This window comes from Opisthorchis viverrini, assembly GCF_000715545.1.
Source record: "Opisthorchis viverrini unplaced genomic scaffold opera_v5_60, whole genome shotgun sequence".
NCBI lineage: Eukaryota > Metazoa > Platyhelminthes > Trematoda > Opisthorchiida > Opisthorchiidae > Opisthorchis > Opisthorchis viverrini.
The window spans coordinates 35,199-56,360 of record NW_008751712.1 but is presented as its reverse complement, the minus strand read 5'-3'; the positions used below and the strand labels follow the sequence as shown (position 1 = coordinate 56,360).

General features: G+C 45.3%; 2 protein-coding genes across 2 annotated transcripts in view; one reads left to right on the top strand and one right to left on the bottom strand.

Annotated features, from left to right (window-relative positions):
- The window catches only part of T265_03751 (hypothetical protein), a gene marked incomplete at both ends in the record, with an annotated part of 90,983 nt that overhangs the window by 46,735 nt on the left and 23,086 nt on the right, over nucleotides 1–21,162 (bottom strand). The window contains 11 exons of the mRNA XM_009168304.1: nucleotides 1,179–1,349; nucleotides 1,545–1,752; nucleotides 3,917–4,245; nucleotides 5,757–6,002; nucleotides 8,136–8,320; nucleotides 9,863–10,227; nucleotides 12,277–12,555; nucleotides 13,120–13,614; nucleotides 13,757–13,875; nucleotides 16,039–16,380; nucleotides 17,975–18,163. Coding sequence (XP_009166568.1) covers nucleotides 1,179–1,349; nucleotides 1,545–1,752; nucleotides 3,917–4,245; nucleotides 5,757–6,002; nucleotides 8,136–8,320; nucleotides 9,863–10,227; nucleotides 12,277–12,555; nucleotides 13,120–13,614; nucleotides 13,757–13,875; nucleotides 16,039–16,380; nucleotides 17,975–18,163 — 2,928 coding nt within the window. The remainder of the gene's footprint in view (nucleotides 1–1,178; nucleotides 1,350–1,544; nucleotides 1,753–3,916; nucleotides 4,246–5,756; nucleotides 6,003–8,135; nucleotides 8,321–9,862; nucleotides 10,228–12,276; nucleotides 12,556–13,119; nucleotides 13,615–13,756; nucleotides 13,876–16,038; nucleotides 16,381–17,974; nucleotides 18,164–21,162) is intronic.
- T265_03752 (hypothetical protein) lies at nucleotides 744–18,702 on the top strand (the record flags this gene model as incomplete). The annotated part of the gene is made up of 4 exons (XM_009168305.1): nucleotides 744–1,006; nucleotides 7,784–7,904; nucleotides 15,231–15,422; nucleotides 18,496–18,702. 4 exons carry the CDS (start codon nucleotides 744–746, stop codon nucleotides 18,700–18,702), a joined length of 783 nt encoding a protein of 260 aa, XP_009166569.1.

Genomic DNA, 21,162 nt, shown 5'->3' with positions numbered 1-21,162 from the left:
TGTTTGATGAGCATGCAATCCTCGCCACACATCGTGTGGACATGAAGTCAACTTATAGTGGCGCCGAAACTGGTGTACCTAGGGCCCGCTTAGGACTGGTCAAGTACTGGTTAGTTCAATGTTTATGTTTCTTGTGTTGCCTTTAACGGAATCCACTGTACAAATCTTCCACTCTTAAAGTTAGTACTTAGCTACACCTACGTCCAGTTGCGCAGTGATCACGTGCTCACAAGTTCGTGTACTGGCACTCATACTTGTTATCTGCACTGTCTAAGAAATAGCCTGTAGTTACTAGCCGGTTGATGGTTATGCATACACCCAGAACGCATTTACTGTTTGTTAAATAAACACACGGCATTTTGATAGTGATGAAATCCAGCAGTAACCTTCTCACGGTGGAAAACGGAGATCAATAAGAGCAAACATGAGATGCAAATTGATGCAGTATCGGTTTAATTATTTACTGAACTATTTACTAAACTAAACTGTCCCTTCATCATCATCATCAATGCCAGCTGTAATAATCGCGTACTTGTCGTGCAGTGGTTGTAGCTGCCACAGTTTCGTTCACCGATGATTCGGGGAGGTGGGGTAGGTAGCTGCGCATTGGAGGCGGGAGCTGATAAATTCGTGCGTAAATACAGCACTGTCAAAGGGCTGTTTTGTGGGCAAACTGAGGAGGGGGTTATGCATTGAGGGCAATAGCTTTGATGCATGAGCGCCATTGAGGGCGCGACTGGGACATGTCTGGGCCATGTCTCCAGCCACTGATATGGCCCGAATCGGGATCCCCATCCAGGAAGACGGCAATGAACAGCGCAGCTGAGTTTGCTAGTAATGGCTTTCACACTTCGCTGCCAAGTCTCTCTTTGACCGCCTCTGGCTCTCTTCCACCCTTCACCTGGTTGGGCGAAAAGAGATCTTTGAGGAATTCGGTCGACTGGCATACGCGGCACGTGGCCAAGCCAGCGCAACCTAAGCGGTGTGATCAGTTCATCTATCGAGGGTGAGTTATTTCTCGCAAATACCATTCGACGAACTTCAGCATTGCTGATCCAGTGTTTCCGTCAGACTCGGGCAATGCTCCCAAGACATCGATGGTCAAACACTGAAAGTCTTTTGACGTCCTCGGCGCGCAGCGGCCAGGTTTCTGATCCATATAGTAATATGGAGCGCACCGCAGCATTGTAAACTCGACCCTTGACAGAGAAGCTGATGTCACGCCTACGCCACAGGTGACGTAGGTTCGCAAAAGCTGCTCTGGCCTTCCCAATCCGGATGGTAATTTCATCGTTCGCCAGACCACCGGGACTGATACAGCTGCCCAGGTAAACAAATTTGTCTACTACCTCAATCGGTTCATCCGCAAGCATGAGGTTAGGGTTCGAGCCCACCCAGTCTTGCAGTAGCACTTTACACTTTGCAGGTGTGAAGCGCATTCCAAACCGTTAGGCGGATCTGACCCCGTGGTGATTGCTGTCCCTTAGCGAGCAGAAGTCAGTGTTGCACAGAGTAGGTGGATGACCCGAACGGTTACAACTCACGTTAATTGCAGCTACATCTGTCTCATCCACCATCCGGTCACGAAACACGCGCAAACATTCGTGACGCCATAGTCGTAAGAATTTCTTTGGTCCTTTGAACCGCTCGGAAGAAGACTGGAGTAACCCTTGGAGCAGTCGAGATAGTTCACGCATATTGAACGTGTAGTGAAACTTCAACGGCGTCGGCAACATTTCACGTCGGATCTCCCTGTGTGTTGGAAGGACATCATTCAGTATTGTGCAAAAGACCCAAGATAAATATGCAGATATCACCCACCGTTTATCCTTATAAATGGGCAGTAGACTGTTGTAGAAAAAGTTGAGCACCCTATTCCTCTGAGACGAATCAACTCTAAACAACATACTTCACAAATCTGACCTTTCGTGACCACGTTTAATTATTGCGGGCGGTTAAAATGAAACACATTCGGCAAAAGACAAGAAAGCATATTAGTGCTAGGAACTCATTCTTTCGCGCAGCTCCTTTTTTAGAAGAAACATGTCGTTCAATTCGGTGGAACGCCTGTGAACGCAAGAAAATGTGAAACCGCACACTACAAGATCCACAGCTGCCCTGAGTCGTTCCGAATACAAAGAAAGTCACTATATGGAATTGGCTGCTTTGTTCGTTTGTCTGTACACGGCCGGTTATGAAATCCCAAGCTTCATTCGGTCCATCAGCAGTCCACAAGGTCACGATAGAGTAAAGACTTCACGTGAATGTTTCGCAAACGTGGTCTTGCCTACGAGTTCGAACATCAAGAATAGAAATAAAGCGTTAATGTTGTAACGTGGGTGGCCGTCTATTGCTTACCCCTGCACTGAGCCTGCCAGACTACGCGATAAGGAGAAGACAGAGAACTCGGGACACGGCTGTAATGTCAGGGCAAAACATACAGAGCTTCTGCGTAAATATATAGGATGACTGGATGGCCAAATATGGTCGTTCACTTGTTTGTTCTGTACAGCCAATGGTGGTGTTCCGGTCGTGAACACTTTGAGGCCCACTCCGCTGGTCCTATGCTGCTAAGCCGTGTTGGTGCGCTCCGCCAACGCAGCTGCCTTCCAAACGTGTCGTACGGATGGTGACCTTGGGGATGCGTCACTCTCTGCACATGTACTTTTTCCTTACACTTAACGGTACCAGAATCAACGGTCTTACGTCTCTTCGAGCTCCCAATTATTTCTAACGCGTACTGCACTCATAACTTCTTTATCTCAGTTAACATACTTTCCCACGTTTGTAGTGGATAAGTTCCAGTTCAGATGACTGCGGTACGTGTGTTGTTTAAGTCGATCAGTTAGGTTAATTGTCCTTTCGAAGCTTGATTTGATGTACAAATCCTGGCTATCCTTACCTACCCAGATGATTTATCCAGATTAAGCGTTGATCTAACACGGAAGTTCTGATAATCCCTAGTCAAGGGACATGTAGTTCCGTTTTGAAGTCTTGTGTGGTTCTTGAAATCTTCGTCTGACTGAAACCAAAATTACGAGCGTCAAGAATTACAGTAGTGTCACCTATCGATCCCCTACTAGACTTGGCCCGGACTAAGCTTGAAATACACATCACTAGGATTATCGCAGGAGAGTTCATCGGAGGTTTGTCTGAATGGTTATCACTACTGTTGGAACTGGAAGTTGATCAGGTGGCTGTTGATCTGTTCGCCGAGCTTGGCAATTGACTTGCAAACGCTTCATCACCAAACGAGAAGACAACACTGATGATGTCCATCAAAACTGAGTTGCCACAGTTGTCTTCTTTCCTTTGCCAGTCGGATGCTGTAGTTTACTTACTAGATGTGACCCCAATGGGTTCGGGTAATGAATGGGCAGCGAACTAAACGGGTAGCGGACTATCAGACTGACGAATTGACCGGACACCTGGAGATCACTGACCATTTGGTCCAAGCATTTGCCACAGCATCGCATGACACTACTAACATCGAGCAAATTGTGTTCACGTCAGAAGTAGTTTCTTTGAAATGTTGACGTGCTTTGTGTATGATTTTCACGTTTAAAGTTCACATTCGTTATCCAAACATAGAGTGGTTCCTGAACATCGGGCAAGCTTATGGCATGGTGATTGTGAGGCTCTCCTTGAGAATGATGGAAGTGTTGAGGAAAATGCCGAACATTCGACAGTAAACAATTCTCTAGCATACTCCAAAACATGTATTATATCAATCAATAACCGCTTCCAAGACAGTAACATCAAATGCTAAACAGCATGCTGTCACCTTTTCGTTTCAAACTATTCTCGCGACTGTAAAAGATGCGAATAAACGTTAAAGGAAACACTAAAACGGTTCCATGAAACTTTACACTTCCGTAGATAGTAATAACATTATTGAGGATAGTCTGTGCCTTACCGATAGACCAGAAGACTCAAGTGGGTGAATTTGTCCACATAAGCATGGAGCTTTCTTGAAAATCCGTTGGACAGATGACTCGAAAGAATACTGCTGAAAATACTGAACAAACTTTCGCTGGATGGTTGGAGAGCATGGTAGACTGTGAACAGGGAGAGGAATCGTGGATCCAGGCTCTGTCGCCCTCCACCAGTGGGTCCAATGGCTGCCGTATAAGTCATATCTCTCAGAGAGCGCCAAGACAAATCACTTCCTTGTTGGTACATGCCACCACGACCGATGACGACACGGAGAAGTGCAATAGGTTGTTGTGTACCATACTCATCTTCCTGCAATCATAATTCGATTCCAGGGATGCATTACAAGTAAGGAGAAAGCTCATGTGATCTAAACATGGTGAAATCCTGACTATCCGCGTGGCTTCAGTCACGCTTACAAAGTACACTTGTTAGTTCGTTTGAATGTATCTTAAACAAACTGGAACGATTAGCAGAAGAGGAGTCTAGAACCAACTTATCAGCAACTGGATTTAATTACCTTGACAAAAGTAAGACTAGACAAGATTGGTACCTCAGTGTCGAATCGCAGGCAATTAAAGTCTAGGTGCTGTTGATGTTGTTTGCCTTCCTTGGTAGCTCCAGGCTAATCACTGTCGGTTGCGTTCAAACGGTCAGTCTCTATCCAGATTGCGTGGTTGGTGGTTGGAGTTTGGACTATCCAGGCTAATCACTGTCGGTTGCGTTCAAACGGTCAGTCTCTATCCAGATTGCCTGAGTGAGTGTTGGAGGTTTGGACTATCCCTAGGCTCCCCACTCTATCCCACTCTTCTGCCCTCCATCATGGGCTTAATTGAAACAAAACGACACAGTTATACGGCGGTGAAGTATCACTGCTCTCCTGTCGTCTGGCTGTCAAAGATGATGATGGAAACCTACCGAAATGGTTCATTCTTCGCGGTTTGTTCGGACAACTCCTTTTCAGTTCTATGACAGCACAGGTCGGTGATCTAAAGGATCGATCAATTAGAATACTCATTTTGAATAGTCAGCTGATCCAAGCTCGGTTCGCTATACACAGCCATGGCAAACGCTGCCCGAGCTTGAATTTTGCCTTCGATCAATGAGTCGATTCACACTCTTCATGACCTTTCTTCGTGGGACAGAAACCGACTACTGGGATTCAGCTGACTGGGAACCTTGTAGTGGACTCTGCGATGGATTGGCCTCTCTTCGGAGGGGATCTGCTTGAGAGTGGACCGTTGTAGTGCGAAATGATGCACATTATCCCACATACTGCAGTTCATGAGTAGTCCTCGAGTCACACATTGTGCTCGGCGTAGTCTACAGTTAGCGTACCTAAGTGTGTGGCTGAAACTTTTGTCCTATGTGGTCAACAGTCTACAGTCTAGTTTATGGTATAATTTCCCATCGCCATGAAACACATGCTGTTGGGATTTGTTTTAAATGTGATTAGAATACTCCGAAATTATTTTCAATAAACGGCCGCCGATGGAATGGTTAGCCTGACGGTTCCATACTCCCCATGGTTGACCTTAAGGCTCATTAGAGAAGATATGCACATTCTGGTGGTCAGTACCGCTGGAACATGGGACAATATGAAATAGAGGTAACCTATTGCTTTGACATTGAAGAACTGTTCAGCTATAGCACCCTTTCGGTTCCTAACTGCCACGCCACCAAAATGAAGCACGAGAGCTTTGATACTGCCAGGTTGCCCTAATCAAGAGAGGGGAAGTCAAGAAGCAGAGGTCGGATTCCACCAAAGACCTTCCAGTCAGTGAGTTCGCACTCTAACCACTGAGCCACATTGACACACTTACTTTGGGCATATTCATATCGTCAATAAAGACAACCAGTTTTTTTCCAGGAATCGGACCGTAAACTCCTTTGGCACGTTTCTCCACGTTGGCATTCAACATTCGTCGCACATCGTTCCCAGTGGTTCGAGAGGAAAAGTTCAAAATCAGTTGGCTGTTTGTGTCCGGGTCGAGCGATTTCAAGGTGCTTTCGATAGTTGCTGTTTTCGATGTCCCTGTCTCACCGATGACAACCAGCGGGTGACGAAGCTGAGTAGGATGATTAGGGGAAAGTTGCGTTTGATTAGCTCCGACGTGCTTATTCATGGAGAGGCATTCTGGTATACATCGGAAACGCAATTGGGAGTGAAGTTACCTTTGGCCAGCTGGCTGTGATTAAAACGAAAATTATTCCCTTTCCTCAGTTCTTAATACAATATCGTGATATCCACGCCTGGAATCCACCTAGGCACAAAAGATTTTTCAATCACCGCTGTCTTTCTAGCGCAGCAGGAGCCAGCTGATTTCAACACGTCTATGGTGGTGTGCCAGACGGCACTCGAGGAAAGATCACAATCACCGGGGCACATAATCCACGCATGTCTGAGCTCGTCTATTCAAGCAAGACCTTGGAAACCGTTGTTGGCCCAACTTTCGTGGGGAGCAAGTTATAACACAAAATAAAAGCGACTGCAGTCAAACCACATACCGTCGAATTCCCGAACCTTCCCAGTCGAGATCCGTGTGACCAAACACCCTAAAAATCAGTGGATGTACCCGAACCCAATGGACAGCATGTCACTTTTGATTCGTATTGCCAAGCTTTGATTTATCTTTCTTTGTGCGCTGGGGTTTTATTGAGTCGGGCTGGCCAATTCGTCCTTTCTTCAGTATTTTATGGCAGTTAAAAGCCCGTACTCGTTGCTGCTATATTGCTGACGAAAGCGGATGGCTATTCTATTCGATAAAATGAATATGAATATTCTGCTATAACAACCACACCATAACCACTGATTTTCAAATCTGGGATCCAAAACAGAGACGTTATGATTCAAACCTGACCTAGTCCTTTGTACTTACTAGAAAGCGCAGTGACTCTGGATTCGACTTTGAATTTGCTCAACTGGTTTACGTGGGTTTTGAATAGTTGACAACCCCTGGGTGCATTGGCTTGCTTCCCGAAATTGCGTCCTTCGAAATGGTCATCGGACTTCAATCCTCTTCAGAGACAGGCGACAATTTATGAATCTACCGGGAACTGCTTTCTGAAGGCTCTTTCGGGGCAAGGCCTCCATTCAGAGTTGTTCTTCGGAAGAGTACTGTGGTGCTTATGTAACATTTCCATTCATTTCTGATGTGATGAAAGTTTGGGCGTAGAGTTCACACGCATTTTGCTGTCAAGCCATGTTCAGTTCATGTTTTCGATGTTAAAAGGCGGCTTATTTTTATTAGGTGCAAAGGTATCTGTAAAACCACACACCGGGTGAGGCGGCCGGAACGAGTTGTTGAAGTGTGTGATGTAAATGCCAAGTCAGGTGGTCTGTGGCTAGATTTCCTCCTAAAGGAAGACTGACGAAATCATATTTGCTGCAGATGGTCGCGGAATTTGTAGAAGTCACGCTCACATCACTCGTTTGAACAGTTGTCCTCCTGTTAGTCACGTAACTGGCATTCGAGTAAATAGAAAATATGAATCGCTCAGCTGTAACATCCTTTCGGTGCCTAGCTACAATGCTACTCAAATGAAGCACAAGGACTGAGATATTGTTAGGTCTCCCAAGCAGAGACATGGGAAGCCGACAGCCAGAGTTCATGTTTGAACCACGGACTCTCCTATCAGTGGATTCGCGCTCTAAGGCACTCAGGCATCTCACCCCAACTGGCATTCAGGGTGATAAGCCTTTTGGTATCCCTTTGAAGGTTCTCCGGCTTACTCATTTGGGTGCAAGATTGCATGTCTCTAGTAGCACAAGATGCCTGGAATTCGTGAGGTTCTACAAATATTAACACGAATGGTTCGGATCACACATCTGTCTCCCCTCAGCTTTTAGGGAACATATCAGTTCTCAGCAACTACACGCTGAACTATCCTCAACTTATCGGGTGTTCTCCGTCAAGCTACAGTCGGCTCAAATTACGAGGAATTCGGACGCTGAATCCATCACCTTCTCCGTAAGTCTTTAGAGGCAAATAACTTGCACCAGGTAGCTTATCTCTTACCAGGGATTGGGAATCAGCGGCTTAAACGGATCCCTACCAGCAAACGACTGAGTCCTTCTTTTTAATGTTTTTCAAATGCTACCAGCAAACATTCAGTAGTGAGAGAGAGAAAGAGAAAAGAGGAAAACCTAATTTTTCATCTCCGAGGAAAACCAAAACAGCACAGATTCAATGCACGACTACCTTTAGGTGTTCTTCCACCAACCAATTCAGTTTGATAGTTTCCACCGTGGGGACCAAAATGCTCGTGAATGATACGCTCGTATCGTGTATATAGTTCGGTACCATACTCTTCCAGGGTACCCAGTAGAAGGTGCAGTTATTGAACATATAGTCGGTCAGCAGAGGATAATGAATGGGTATTGTACCTGGTTGAAAAGGAGAAACCATCCCCTATTCAATTTGTACACCTTTGTGAGACTACGTGGTGAGAGGTAATGAAACGAGCAGTGGTGTCAAATCTTAGCAGCATGTCTTTAAATTTCACAGGGCAGATCGCATTTCTCAAAAACCAAAAATGGGTTTCGAAATTTAAGTGTTGTCTACCAGAATTGCAAAGCATTAATGGCATACGACCATTACCTACGGCGGTGGTCTATATCACACAGGGTTCTTCAATCCATTATTCAAATTTGTATTATCGTGGCTGAGTACGGAGGTCAGTGAACTCCGACTGATGGTTGGGATGAAGTTTCCGATCTGTCACCAAAAAAAGAGTGGGTCGGAAAGCACGAGGATTAATGTGTCTACTTTCCCTTTCATGCCACGAGCTCATTGGTTTCTTTGGTGCAGACATTCCGATCGCTATCTGTCATATTTCACTTAGCAGTTTTGGAAGTATCAAGAAGGTTAGAGTCCTGGAAATAACCACCGAATGCCCGAAATCTACTGAGACCCTCAACTCCGCTGGATGCTGACGAGACAGACAACGCCCCCTCAATATGTATCGCGCGACAGCCTTGTGTCAAAGCCAGACAGCGCGAGACACCATTGGACGAAGGTCAAACAGTTCCCTCCGATAAAGTAGCTTAAGGCCGTTGAATTTTCGCACTCAAACTCCCACACTCGCTTGCTCGCAAAAGACCTGTTGTGTTCCTTATGGGTGAATCATTTTTCCGGCACGAGGCGCTGCAGCGGGGACAGCCGTCAGAAATAACAGGAGATAAGGCATCAGAAACTTCCGGAACACTGTTAATCTGAAATTTACGAATCTTCCTGACAAATCACCTTTAGTTCCCCTGGACTGTCTTTTCTGGATACTCTGTCAAAGCCGGTATTATTAGTTTATTCAACAAGAGGACCTCAAACGCATGCTTGACATGGTGTAGATATATTCACCAGTTTAGAAGATGCTCCATCAAAACGCAATATGGCAGCTGAGAAGACGTGCAGCCGTGATGTTGGATAAAAAACAAGAATGGAAACAAATCTGTGTGGCCACAGTTCGAACCATAGTTCGGAAGAGAATCTCGGTAAGAAAGCAACACCCGTGTATGGAGGTTAGTTCACGTGACACTATTCACCGCTATGACCGATTAGTATGCTTTACCGAATTCAGAATCGTGAACTAACGTGAACTTTGTAAAGTACGCAACCGATCAAATGATGAAACTGTTACGCCATGGCACTTGGTCGGCGCGTAGCAGCCCAGAAAAAGCACAACGGCCCAACTATTTTCTGGACAAACGCAGTAAGGCAGAGCAATAAGAAACCAAAAATCTCCAGATCAAGAGTTGTTCAGATGGTATCGGTAATTTTCGGCCTGTTCTCAAAGACCCAATTTTGCCTATGAATAATCCCGTTCGTTCCACTGTAACTCCTTTTCAGTGCCAGGGTGTAGGATAGGACACGTTTATTATCAGCAATCCGATGAACATCCGTTTGACCAAAAGAGTGTAACTCATACTCACCCGGTCTGGCTGGTTGCTCCCCAGGGCCTTCATCCATTTGAGGCAAAGAAGACAATATCTTGATCAGGTTATCGAACGTTCTTTGGTCTGCTGCAGAGACCACACCGGAAAAGGCCCAACACAGAGAAAACAAGAACACGCTTTCTAACACGTCCGGATTATCAATGGTGACTTCGTTGTTGGAATCATGGCTCAACCCTTGGGACAGTGCTTGTGACAGAGAAGGTGTGGCACCATAAAGCGAACTTGATGGTTGATACATCTGTTGCTGAGTTGAACCGTGCACCGAAGGCGACATAGAGCCATGATGCAGCGGTGGTAACGCTTTCTCGAGCATGGAAAACTTGACGGATTCTTGAGCGTTTCTGCGCACAAAACCAATCAGAATATTGGTGCAAGAAGGCAAAATCAGCGAGGAAAATATAAGCAAGTCTTAAATTTAGGGTTCTCACGATTAAGTTCGGCTGGCCCCATAAGCTGTAAATTCCGTAAATACCCTTCAATGTACTACCCAGTGTGAGTAGGATACTCGAATTGTCTCCCATTAGAAATTGTAATACCTACACGTGCCGAGAGATGGATAGAGTCCATAATCCGTATGTGTCTGGTAAGTACTTTTATCCACTCCTACAAAGATAACCAAAAAGCATGTGGAAGGCCCTCAATAAAAGGGAACAATAGAAGCCTACCAGCACTGTTTGTATGCAGTTCTCTTCAACAATTCTCAGTCATTCGTGAGGCGAGAAAACAACTCTGAGGTTTTCTGCATTTGCCCGTATAAACGAACGAACAAGAAACATCGATTTGCTTAGGTCGACTAGTCTTGGACTGAACAAGGACTGAACATACACGTCAGGACACCCATGACTGTGTGGACGTACATGCACGTGGCTCTCCCGGTCTACCTACTACTTTGCTGTTTAATCCGTGATCGCTTCGCATGAAAGTAGTGCATATTACCGTGGAGTCTTACAATCATGGTAGTTAATATGACTGGTGCTGATGTGCTAGAGTTCTAGAAAGTCTTTCACAGCTTTCAACTTTTCAGTACACTTCGCTTTCATCAACGAGCACGTACTCGGTCAGAACAGTATCCTTGGTTCATAGCTCGCCGGGGGGTGACCATCCTTCTGTAGTATACAAAAGCAGTTCCCGTCAGCCACGGTTCTACCTGCTAAAAAACACTTTCAGGAAAGGCCAAAAGTCCGTTACCACCGTTATGTTCACCTTCTTTAGACCACAGTATACACAATACGGACTAATATATACATAGGGATCGGGGATCGAAACCATGACCTCTACTTTGTCGGACGAGTGTCTCATCAGCTGAGCCACAACAGATACTCTTGACTTAACTTATCTGTGGCTTCCCCAAACTGCTTAATCGAAACCATAATCTGATGGTCAGAGAAAGTAAGTTGCCCCTCGGCTGAGAAAGGTGGCTTCGTGCCAGTGAAGTCAAAGGTAGAATGTGATATGCTCCATAAGTGCAAAAACACGCTCAGTTACAATCCATGCATTCATACTTGAAGTATAGTGTGCATTGGTGAAGATTATGTGACCAAACCTTGACCTGGCAAGGAGTATGAAAGGAGATCACGAAACGCTTGGGTGCTGTCGGTGCTACTCGCTTTCCAGGATGGGGACTGCGTGATCCTCACTGTGCCTGGTTGGAGACACTAAAAGTTATGGCTGCCAACCGATGTCAGTGGCGTGCTTGTTGTCAGTTTCTAACCAGATTGCCTGAGTGAATGACTGGAGGTGTAGGCACCTCGGAATGATTGTGGTAAGCTAGCACTAAGTCCCTTCCCGTCCAACTTTACTCTTTTCTTTACAATAAGGCTTTCAAATAAATCATGAGTGTATGGCAGTGAAGCATCGGTGTCATGCTGTCAATGATGTTGATGATGATGATGATGATGATGATGATGTGCAACAGTTCACATTCCCGCCTGATGTGGTTTGCGACTTCGCAAGGAAGCCACGTGAATCGCTCTGATGAACATGGTTGTACGGTAGCTCAGCATTGATGACAACACTTTGATCCGTGACCCAATACCGTTTAGCTGAAAATCCTTTACAGCCGCCGTCAGAAAAATATTTCGACCTATCCATCCATATGAGAAAATAGCTAAATGCATAACCTGGTACAAAGTTTGGCCTTTCAGCAGGTTGATACCCAACCAGCATATTTCGCCGAAAAGTGCATTGATCTTCTGAATGATTCGGTGATGGACAAGGTCTTCCGTTTCAGAGGGATATGTGTTTGAGGTTTCACTATTTCTCTTGGTTCAGAGTTTTTCCAACTGTAGATGAGGATATTATCGCATTTACTGTAGTCACTCCATCTCGCATTTATCCATTACTATCTTAGATCGATTGTCGTGAGCAGCAAACCGAGAAAAAACACTTACTCAATATCAAGGCATTGAGTGACCTCAATTTCGGTTTTCTCCATTCCTGGATGCCCTCCCAACTCTAGTTGAGTTTGTAACAACGTACAAAACTGAACAATCAAGTTCATTTTGACCAAAGGTAAGACCAGCTTCAATTTGGAGGTCCCAGAACTTGCACCGGACTCCTTGCCAGCAATACCCATACCGCCACCACCGATACCCATCCCACCACTTTCTTGCCGACCCTTATTTCTTTCCTCACCGATCTGTGGTACTGCAGTCATCTGACGACCAATACTGGGTGGTAGGATGCCATCGAAAATGTAGTCCATTATCACACCCACATACTTTTTGAACAGATTGTTCAAGGTGTTTTGCATTGACATGGGAACACCAGAAACCTGTCGAGAAAAAAGTGGATGAACCGATTGGATGGGTAAAATGATAATGGTTTCTTCGAGCAATACACTCATTTGCAAATCAGTTTGGTTTTCACGAGTGACTCAACTGAATCTCTCGTTTATGATATCCTACAGCTGAATGTGCTGCACACATGATTCAGTTGGTACGATATTCGAGATATTGCAGTATATTTTCATAAAGGAAAGCAGAATATAAAGTTGACGGAAACTCGGGGACTGCGCCTACCTGATGAGCCCTAAGAAGGGCGAAACCGGTCGTAGGCTGTCGACGAGTTTTCAGCAACCTTGTGAGTAGCTTCCTTTATAAAATGATGGTTACTTCTTTCACTCAAAGTCAACAGTACATTTTAAATGATTTGACGGGGGAGAAGGCCTCAGAGCTGCCGAATTGTGAGCTCTTAACAAATGTTCTGTGCTATTGACTGACATAGATGCAAACCTCACTCTGCTCAAGAATCCATGAAGGTTGTGGACTACTTTACCAGCGTCTAATGTAATATACAAGCTTGGAAAGGAAAGTGTGTTACGCGGACCCACCCAACTTTGCCAGTAAGGTGTGTAACCCAGATTGGTTGGATCAACATATACCATGCCACAGCGGGACACCGTCGCTGGGGAAGCGTATTGCAGGTCAGCTACCTCAAACAATAGTGAACAGTAGGGTTGTAGCCGAATGCGCTCTCCATTGACCAGCGTAAGTAACTTATTGTCATCCATTACCGAGTTCATATTTTCAATCCACAAAGCATCCACATCACCGTCGAATAGGAGGAATCGGCGTTCCGCGGCGTCCGTAAATTGGTTGATCAATCGGAAAAGGTAGGATAGCAATCCATCAATCCATTCACGACTGGTCGGTTCCAAGTATCCGTAGAGGTCATTTACACTCCGATCTTTGGGGTTGATCGTGTACATTTTGGAATTTGTTCCTAGTCTGTTTGGCAAATGAAACGTGAAGAAAGACGAAATTTTATGCGGCCGTTTAATGGGGTTTACCCTCGCAAACAAAGTACAATCACAACTAGCTCAAACGACTAGGCTCAAAAGCGGTCAACTCGGGCCAGTGGCCAACTCACTGTTTCAGAGCCCGAACGTAAACTTCCAGAACTACGGATTTTCCACCACACGTTGGACCGACAACCATCACCGAATGTCGGTAGTGTAGAGTTTCATGAAGCTGGACAATTTTCACCACCTGATTGACAGAAAAATGGAGCACACGGAAACCACGGGTCTCGAATTGAATAACTATTCAGATCAAGCCTGACTATGGTCTGTTACCTTTGCAGAGGTCACCCTACAACTCTACACATGACTTACAACTCTCATCATCATCATCATCATCATTACTACATAACTGCCATTACAGTAATGCCGTTCTCTCAGAACGACCACAAATTGTGACAGATGGAAGGTATGAGCATTCATTACGAGTTTGTCGCCCAGTTTACCCTCACAAAATTAGACAAATCGCACACCGGCCGTTGCAGTCCCTCTCCAACAAAATATAAAATTCGATTTGTTCGTTTATGACTCCCACACAATATTTGATGTTTATTGCTTGCCTGTGAACGAGGTTCGCCCCACACATACAAGGTTGTTCTACCGTTAGGCGACCCATGCGGCTTCCGTCTAACCTGTTGGCGTGGCCAGACAGATGCAAGACAGATGCCTCATGAGGCCTACCACGTCGGAAGCTGCCTGTGAACCAGGTTCGCCCCACACATACAAGGTTGTTCTACCGTTAGGCGACCCATGCGGCTTCCGTCTAACCTGTTGGCGTGGCCAGACAGATGCAAGACAGATGCCTCATGAGGCCTACCACATTCGTCGGAAGCCGGGTAAATCTGGCTCGCTGATCGTAGTCCCAGTTGGCCTGGGAACATGGGTTGCGAAGGCGCTGTAATTGGCAGTGCACTCTCCAGAGACATCAGTCTTTCAAAGTGACTTGTGCACAATGGAAATATCGCCAACTGGTAACCTTAGCCGTATGTCTAGGTTCCGATACTTCACAAACGATGACACTTTTTCCAAGCACTCGACGACTATATAGTGTGAGCTGTCTTGCAGTAAGTTTGACTTCTGGACACTGACGGCATCCGCTCAGTTAATGTACGAGTTCGTATCGATTTCTTCCATCAAAATAAACAATTCTTGAGCAACTAAACTGAAATGGTTTCAATGCATCTGTGTTGTGATGAACTTAGTAAGTTACTCATTTTTGAAAGAGTACACAGAACGACTTCATGGTCCCTACAATTATGAATGACTGTTAATAGCTAGTTCAATCGGGAAGGTAAGTTAAACAAGTTAGTCGCAAGTTAATCGTTCGTAATGCACTACTCATAAGGTTGCTGAAAAATCGTCGACAGCTCACGACTGATTTCGCCCTTCTTGGGGCTCATCGGTCCCCAAGTTTCCGTGAACCTTATGTTCTACTTGAAAGCAAACTGCACGAAATTAGCGAAACACACTCATTTGCAATTTAATTTGGTTTTTCGACAAACTCACACAGAACCCTGCTGAATCTCTCGTTTGTGATGTTTCCAGGCAACTGGATGTGCTGCACCAAGCCGCCGCATGTTTCAGTCGCTACGACATTCGAGATATCGCAGTACATGTATATTTTTTAATGCACTACTCATAAGGTTGCTGAAAATCCGTCGACAGCCCACAACCGGTTTCACCCTTCTTGGGGCTCATCAGGTAGGCGCACAAATGGTAGATTCAGCTGGGTTCCAGGTGAGTCTATCGAAAAAATTTAATTAGTTTACAAGTGAGTGTATTTCGCTAAATTCATCATTCCTTTAGCCTCCTATCCCAGCGCCACCTTCTACTGAGTGAAATTCATAACCCTAAACAGAGATCCCCACTGATGAGAGTTCATCAAACCAAATAGTATACGATGTTACTGTGTAGTATACAGGGGCATCCCCTCATTCAGTCTCTACTGACGAAGCGAGTCCCAGTACCAACTATCTCAGGCGGAAAAACGTCAACCTAGCTGTTTTTGGACTTTTTCATTCATTGAGCAGAAACCTGATGTTTGAGAAAAACGTTAACCTAGCTGTTTTTGGACTGAGCAGAAACCTGATGTCTGGTAGCTAGTGCTAGCAAACTTCCGAACTCTATCGTAACTAAAACCTGTTTAGATCGCATCATACCGTGGTAGAAAATGCGCCTGTCTAGACCTGGCGGATGAGATGCTTCCTTCGGGTGGCATGGCAGCAAGGCACCGAAAGAGTGCTACAGATGAACGATACATAGAAAATGCGCCCGTTATAAACATATGTATATACTTCATAAGAGAAGGGACGTGAACGTAGGCGCTTTCATTTCAAATAAAACCCAAACTCACTTGCTCTTCGACGATAGTGTATTGCAAATGTTCCAGTACCGCATGTGAGGCCTCAACCAGTTCAGCGATCATTTGAGCCGCTTCAAATTCAATTCCAGGAAACAAGTCCTGGATCAAACCCATAAACAATGGCACATCTTCATGAACTAGTTTTGGAATGTTCGAATCACGTAACGCTCGCATAAGAAGTTGGTCCTCACGAAGATTGGGATTTTTTCGTCTTATCACACCGGCCATAACCAGAAGTGAGCGCAGAGCACGGAGACCAAAATCGTAGTGGTGTTGTTGCGACAATTGTTCCTTGGCCAATCGATACAACGCTGTTACTTTTTTAGCAAGATCCTAAAGTAGAAGAGAAACCGTAGTTAGCTGACTACTTCCGGATGTTGATGGGAGCAGATCGTCTGCGGACCGACAAATGATTGTTTGACCAGGAAACTGAGGTTATTCATCGCCTTTTAAACACCTGAAAAAGTTGCCTTTTTGATGCATACAGCCATCTGTGGAGAAAAAAACATATTCAAGCCCAGCTGGAACGAAGCTTGTGGCTCTAGGGTTGCCAGAAATTTCCTACACGGGGGACAGAAACAACAACAGTTATGGATAACTGATTAGCTCTCCCGTGTACGTCCCAGATGAAACCAGGATGACAATCGCTTAAGTTGATTAGTGGTGGAAACATGTTCACCTGTTCAGACATGATAATTCAGGTGCTTCTCGTGCGCGCCTTGCATGCCCGATGTCCAGTATTCAGACCTTGACACGCAAGGCTGATTAGCTCCATTAGGGGTGAAACTCGGGTCCAATGCTTCCTCCCTCTGTTATGAACTCAGCATAGTAGCTGCGACAGGACAGAGAGAGGACTAGTCAGACAGGAGTGATGTGAACGTGAAAACAACCATAACTGCACCGTTTCAGAAGACTTCGGTAAACAAACACTTTTGGAACTTTGATTTCTCAGTCGGTTCAGACTTGTTTCCAGCTGACTGGAAACTACTGTTCCGGTTTTTCTAACAACTCAAAACATCGATTACCATGGTTGACCTGCGTTAGCAGCAAAAATAACTGGCCAAAAACAACAACTGTTGACCGGTGCCGTCGCTGTGTGGTCGACCTTGAACAGGTTGTTCGGCTGGTTAAGATGTGAGTCACACGTGCGTGGGTTGCAGCTGAGATCGGCATGTCGACTTATTGATTGGTGCTTTTGAGTCTTGATCACAGAGCGGATATGGATTGACTGCCTTTTTGACTGGCGGGCATATGTATGAACTGCCAAGGCGTCCGCTCATTGTTCTGCTAACCTTGTGGGGCATCTAAGCATGGCCAAACACAACACTGTGGCTTGCCATCAATGTCTGCAGAGCAATCGCTGAGTTTTTTCCGAATTTTGGAATGCGAGGGACTTGAGGACGGAAAGAGTACATGTCTTTTGCGTTCTGCAACACGCTGAGTTGCCTGTTCGCCTCTCCTATTCAGTTAACATTGCAAACCTCACAAGAGATTTTGTGTACGCAGTTTGATCACTGAGGTTGATGGGATCTCTAGGGTGTACCAAGTGTCTGCCTGTTTTGTTGTCAATTTTGAGCCTCGGACAAATTCGTTCAGCACTTTACGCGCCGTGTGAGATATGAACTGTTGGTAAGATGGTACTGTTTCCTGGGTCCCTCCTGTTTGTGACCCGTCGAGTGTCTTCTCATTGAAAGATATAGATAGTTGTTACGCTTCAGCATGTTTCTGATGTTATTAAACTCGGTGGCCTGGTAGGTCTCAGTAGAAAATATACTCTTAGTTCTGTTTGTTGGAGAGCTTAGAACGGTTCGTTTCATATTGACTACACACCAATAGACGCCTATCAACCCTCTTTTCTAAAGGAGGGAACACAAACATTTGGTACTTCGACGACAGAATTAGATACATACATGACTGGGTAACTTACTCGGGCAGTTAAAAAACCCTGTGAGAAAAGCATGATCTCACAAATGTACTCGAGATCAGGCACAATAACAACTACCGGGCGGAATAGAGCCTTCACTGATTCCGGAAGTTCCGTGCGGCCGGCGTAACCCGGGTTCATTGTGATGAAAATACCCACACGACGATCCAATGGTAGCTCGGATCCTTCGAACTGAAAATACACAATCAAATAAAAATCATGGCTTGTCTATTTTGCTATGACTGGTGTCTGCACAATCAGGTAATAGGAACAAACAGTCGTTCTGAAGACGTTTAAGATGGTACAGCACTCGAAACATGTACTAACTACACTCCTATTTGAGACATTGTCTTTGTCCCCCGAGTACCATCGATCTGAGTCAACTCTGGTCGCCTTTTGAATCTAAGTGGTAATATGTTGCATGTGCACGACTAGTGGTTGGAAAGGCTTTTTGCCTCTTCGGGCATGCGAGTGGATATCTCGTGACCACGTGACCTTAATCTAGCTTTCTTTCCTTTCCACAGAAGTCCAACAATGCCCGCTCCAACCCCGTTGAAACCACCCATGGAATTCATGAATCAAGTGTCTTGTGTGTCTTCAGTGGTTCACGGCAATATCGATTGGGTGGATGCGTCAAAATATTTCTCAAAACAATCAATGCTAATTGGCTAGATGTCTACCACATTCGTGGTGTCCGCCGCTTGGATAATACATGTACTCAAATGGCCTAAGATCACCGCGTTTGGAGCACCACGGTCCAAGACTTCAGTAGTGCCGGACCGAAGTGTGATATGATCTGACAAGCTCACGTCGGTGAACCATTCACAGTGGGTTTCCTCGGATGTATCAAGGCACCCAGCATTACCAGTCAAATGAGCAAACTGATCGCACACGAAGCCCACATGCAAGCGGTTGGTCGCATGCGAAGGACAACTAGACATTCGCCGTTGCTATTTCGTGTGACTACCGGATGGCTTGAATACAACGACCTAGGAATACTAAAAATTAAAAAAACACCTCGAAAACTATAGACTACCTGATACTGGTTCAGGGTGATTTCTATTCAACCCATGAAGTACGTAATGGAAGAAAGACGTGATAAATCAATATACTTCAAAATGGCAATTTACAAACCCGTGTACGGTAATAACATCGATAAAATACATACCGTGGAAGTAACAACTTGACATAGGAACTATTTCGAATAAATTGCACGTTTTTGGTTATGCACAACACCTGATTATTAGTGTGGTCACCTCATCTGTCTTGCATGCAATCGGCAGTTTTGGAGACACGCAAATTTCAGACCCTCTGTTTTGTTCCCGTCTCCTCCGCACCTCATCTTCCATACAGCGAGCGATATGCTCACTCATCCAAGCCTGTGACTCCGAGGTGGACAGCGCTGCATCCATACGTTTCTCATAAAAATAATGGGATTCATTAGACAAGGACAGTCGGCCGTTCGTGAAAAGTGTTGGATCATGGGTCACATCGAAAAGCCTTGAGACTTTGACAGTGTGGCAGGCACTCTTCATGGTTGAAACTTTGTTACCGACGGATTCGCACGACCACCGTAATAGACTAATTGGATAAAGGCAGGTCAGAACTCACTAGTGTCAATTATTTTGATGTTCACGTTTTTCTGTGATCTCCAGTGAACCTGTCTAGGTAACCATTCTCCCGCGACAACGGTACCAAATCATCAAATGCTTGTCTACGTTCGGAAAGCAGTCTTCCTTACCCTATCCAGTGAGGCTCGCACAACACTGCTTGTAAGTGGTGAGCACAAAACTGCTAGATCCATGTGTATTTCCTCCATATCGTGAGTTCGACTTCACCCCCTGGTACGTATCAAAACATAGCTTCAAAGTTGCAACGTATTCTCGTGTTCCACAGCATTCAGTTAACTGCATAAGAAGCTGTTTCAACTTTGTGTATGGTCAACCATGACAAAAATGTTATCCACAGAACAGTGATTGGTGTCATGAAAGTTGATCGAGTTCAGCTTCGTTTCGACATGGGTCGCAAGTAAATCTGTCAAGATTGGTCCAACGAAGCTACTCGTGGCCACACCACCCACCCAAAGGTATGTTTTGCCACTAAAGCAAATTCCGTAAAAGTCAAGTTGAGTGAAACAGATGCCTAAGAGATTGGAACACATCCCTCAAGTGCGGATATGTTCTTTCATTCAGGCATGGTAATTCAGGTGCTTCTATGGTTCGCCTTTGGAAGAGTGATAAGACGCTCAGTTCGCATATCAAAAGTCTGGCGTTCGAACCTCGACAGCAAAAAATATATGCACCGCTAATAAGCTCTGATTCGATAAAAACCAGAGGCCATCGCTTTCCCGTCCTTGGTATGTGCTCATGAGAATAAATGCGATAGGAAAGAAGGAAGACTGATCAACCAAAGGTGATATTAACACAAAGTTTGTGCGTTATTTCGGCCGTTCGTCCAAGGCAACGAAGGCACCATTCTTGTTTTCAGAATACCTTTCAGTTCATTCTAGCTTGTGAGATTAGCGCATTAAACTCCAGAGGTGACACCCATGTTTCGATTGGGTACTTTCGGAGAATTCCAGAATGTCTCTTCAGCAATATGCGCTTCATGGAGAGATGACAAAAAAGGACCGTACCCCACGATTTGAGTGTAAGCTATGTTTAAGGTACAGGTGTGCTTGGAAAACCTCATCCAGACAAGCACTTTCGTCCTTACTGAGGACTTGTAGGTGAGCACAGAGTGGTCACTGATATCATCTTCGAACCACATTCAGTGACTATTCAGACGTGACTTTACGACCGTTTAATAGTAAGTAGTCACATGAAGATTCAGACTGCCCGTCTACAGTATCAAGGTGTACCGTAGATCAATCAGGTTTCAGCGGCGTATTCCTAGTGAGGAAAGGTCGGCCGATTAGTCAGAAAGAATTGGCCGACTCGGTTGTTCGCAAACTCCCGCCGATGACTATCATCATCATCATCATCATCATCATTGCCAGCTGTAAGGACCGCGTACTGGTCGTACACTGGTTGTAGCTGCCACAGTTTCGTTCACCCATGATTTGGGAGAGGGGGTAGGTAGCTGCGCATTGCACGCGCGAGTTGGTAAATTGGTGCATAAATCTAGCACTGTCAGTGGGTTGTCAAGCGGGGGTGGGTGGAAAAGGAGCTATGCATTGAAGGCAATAGCTT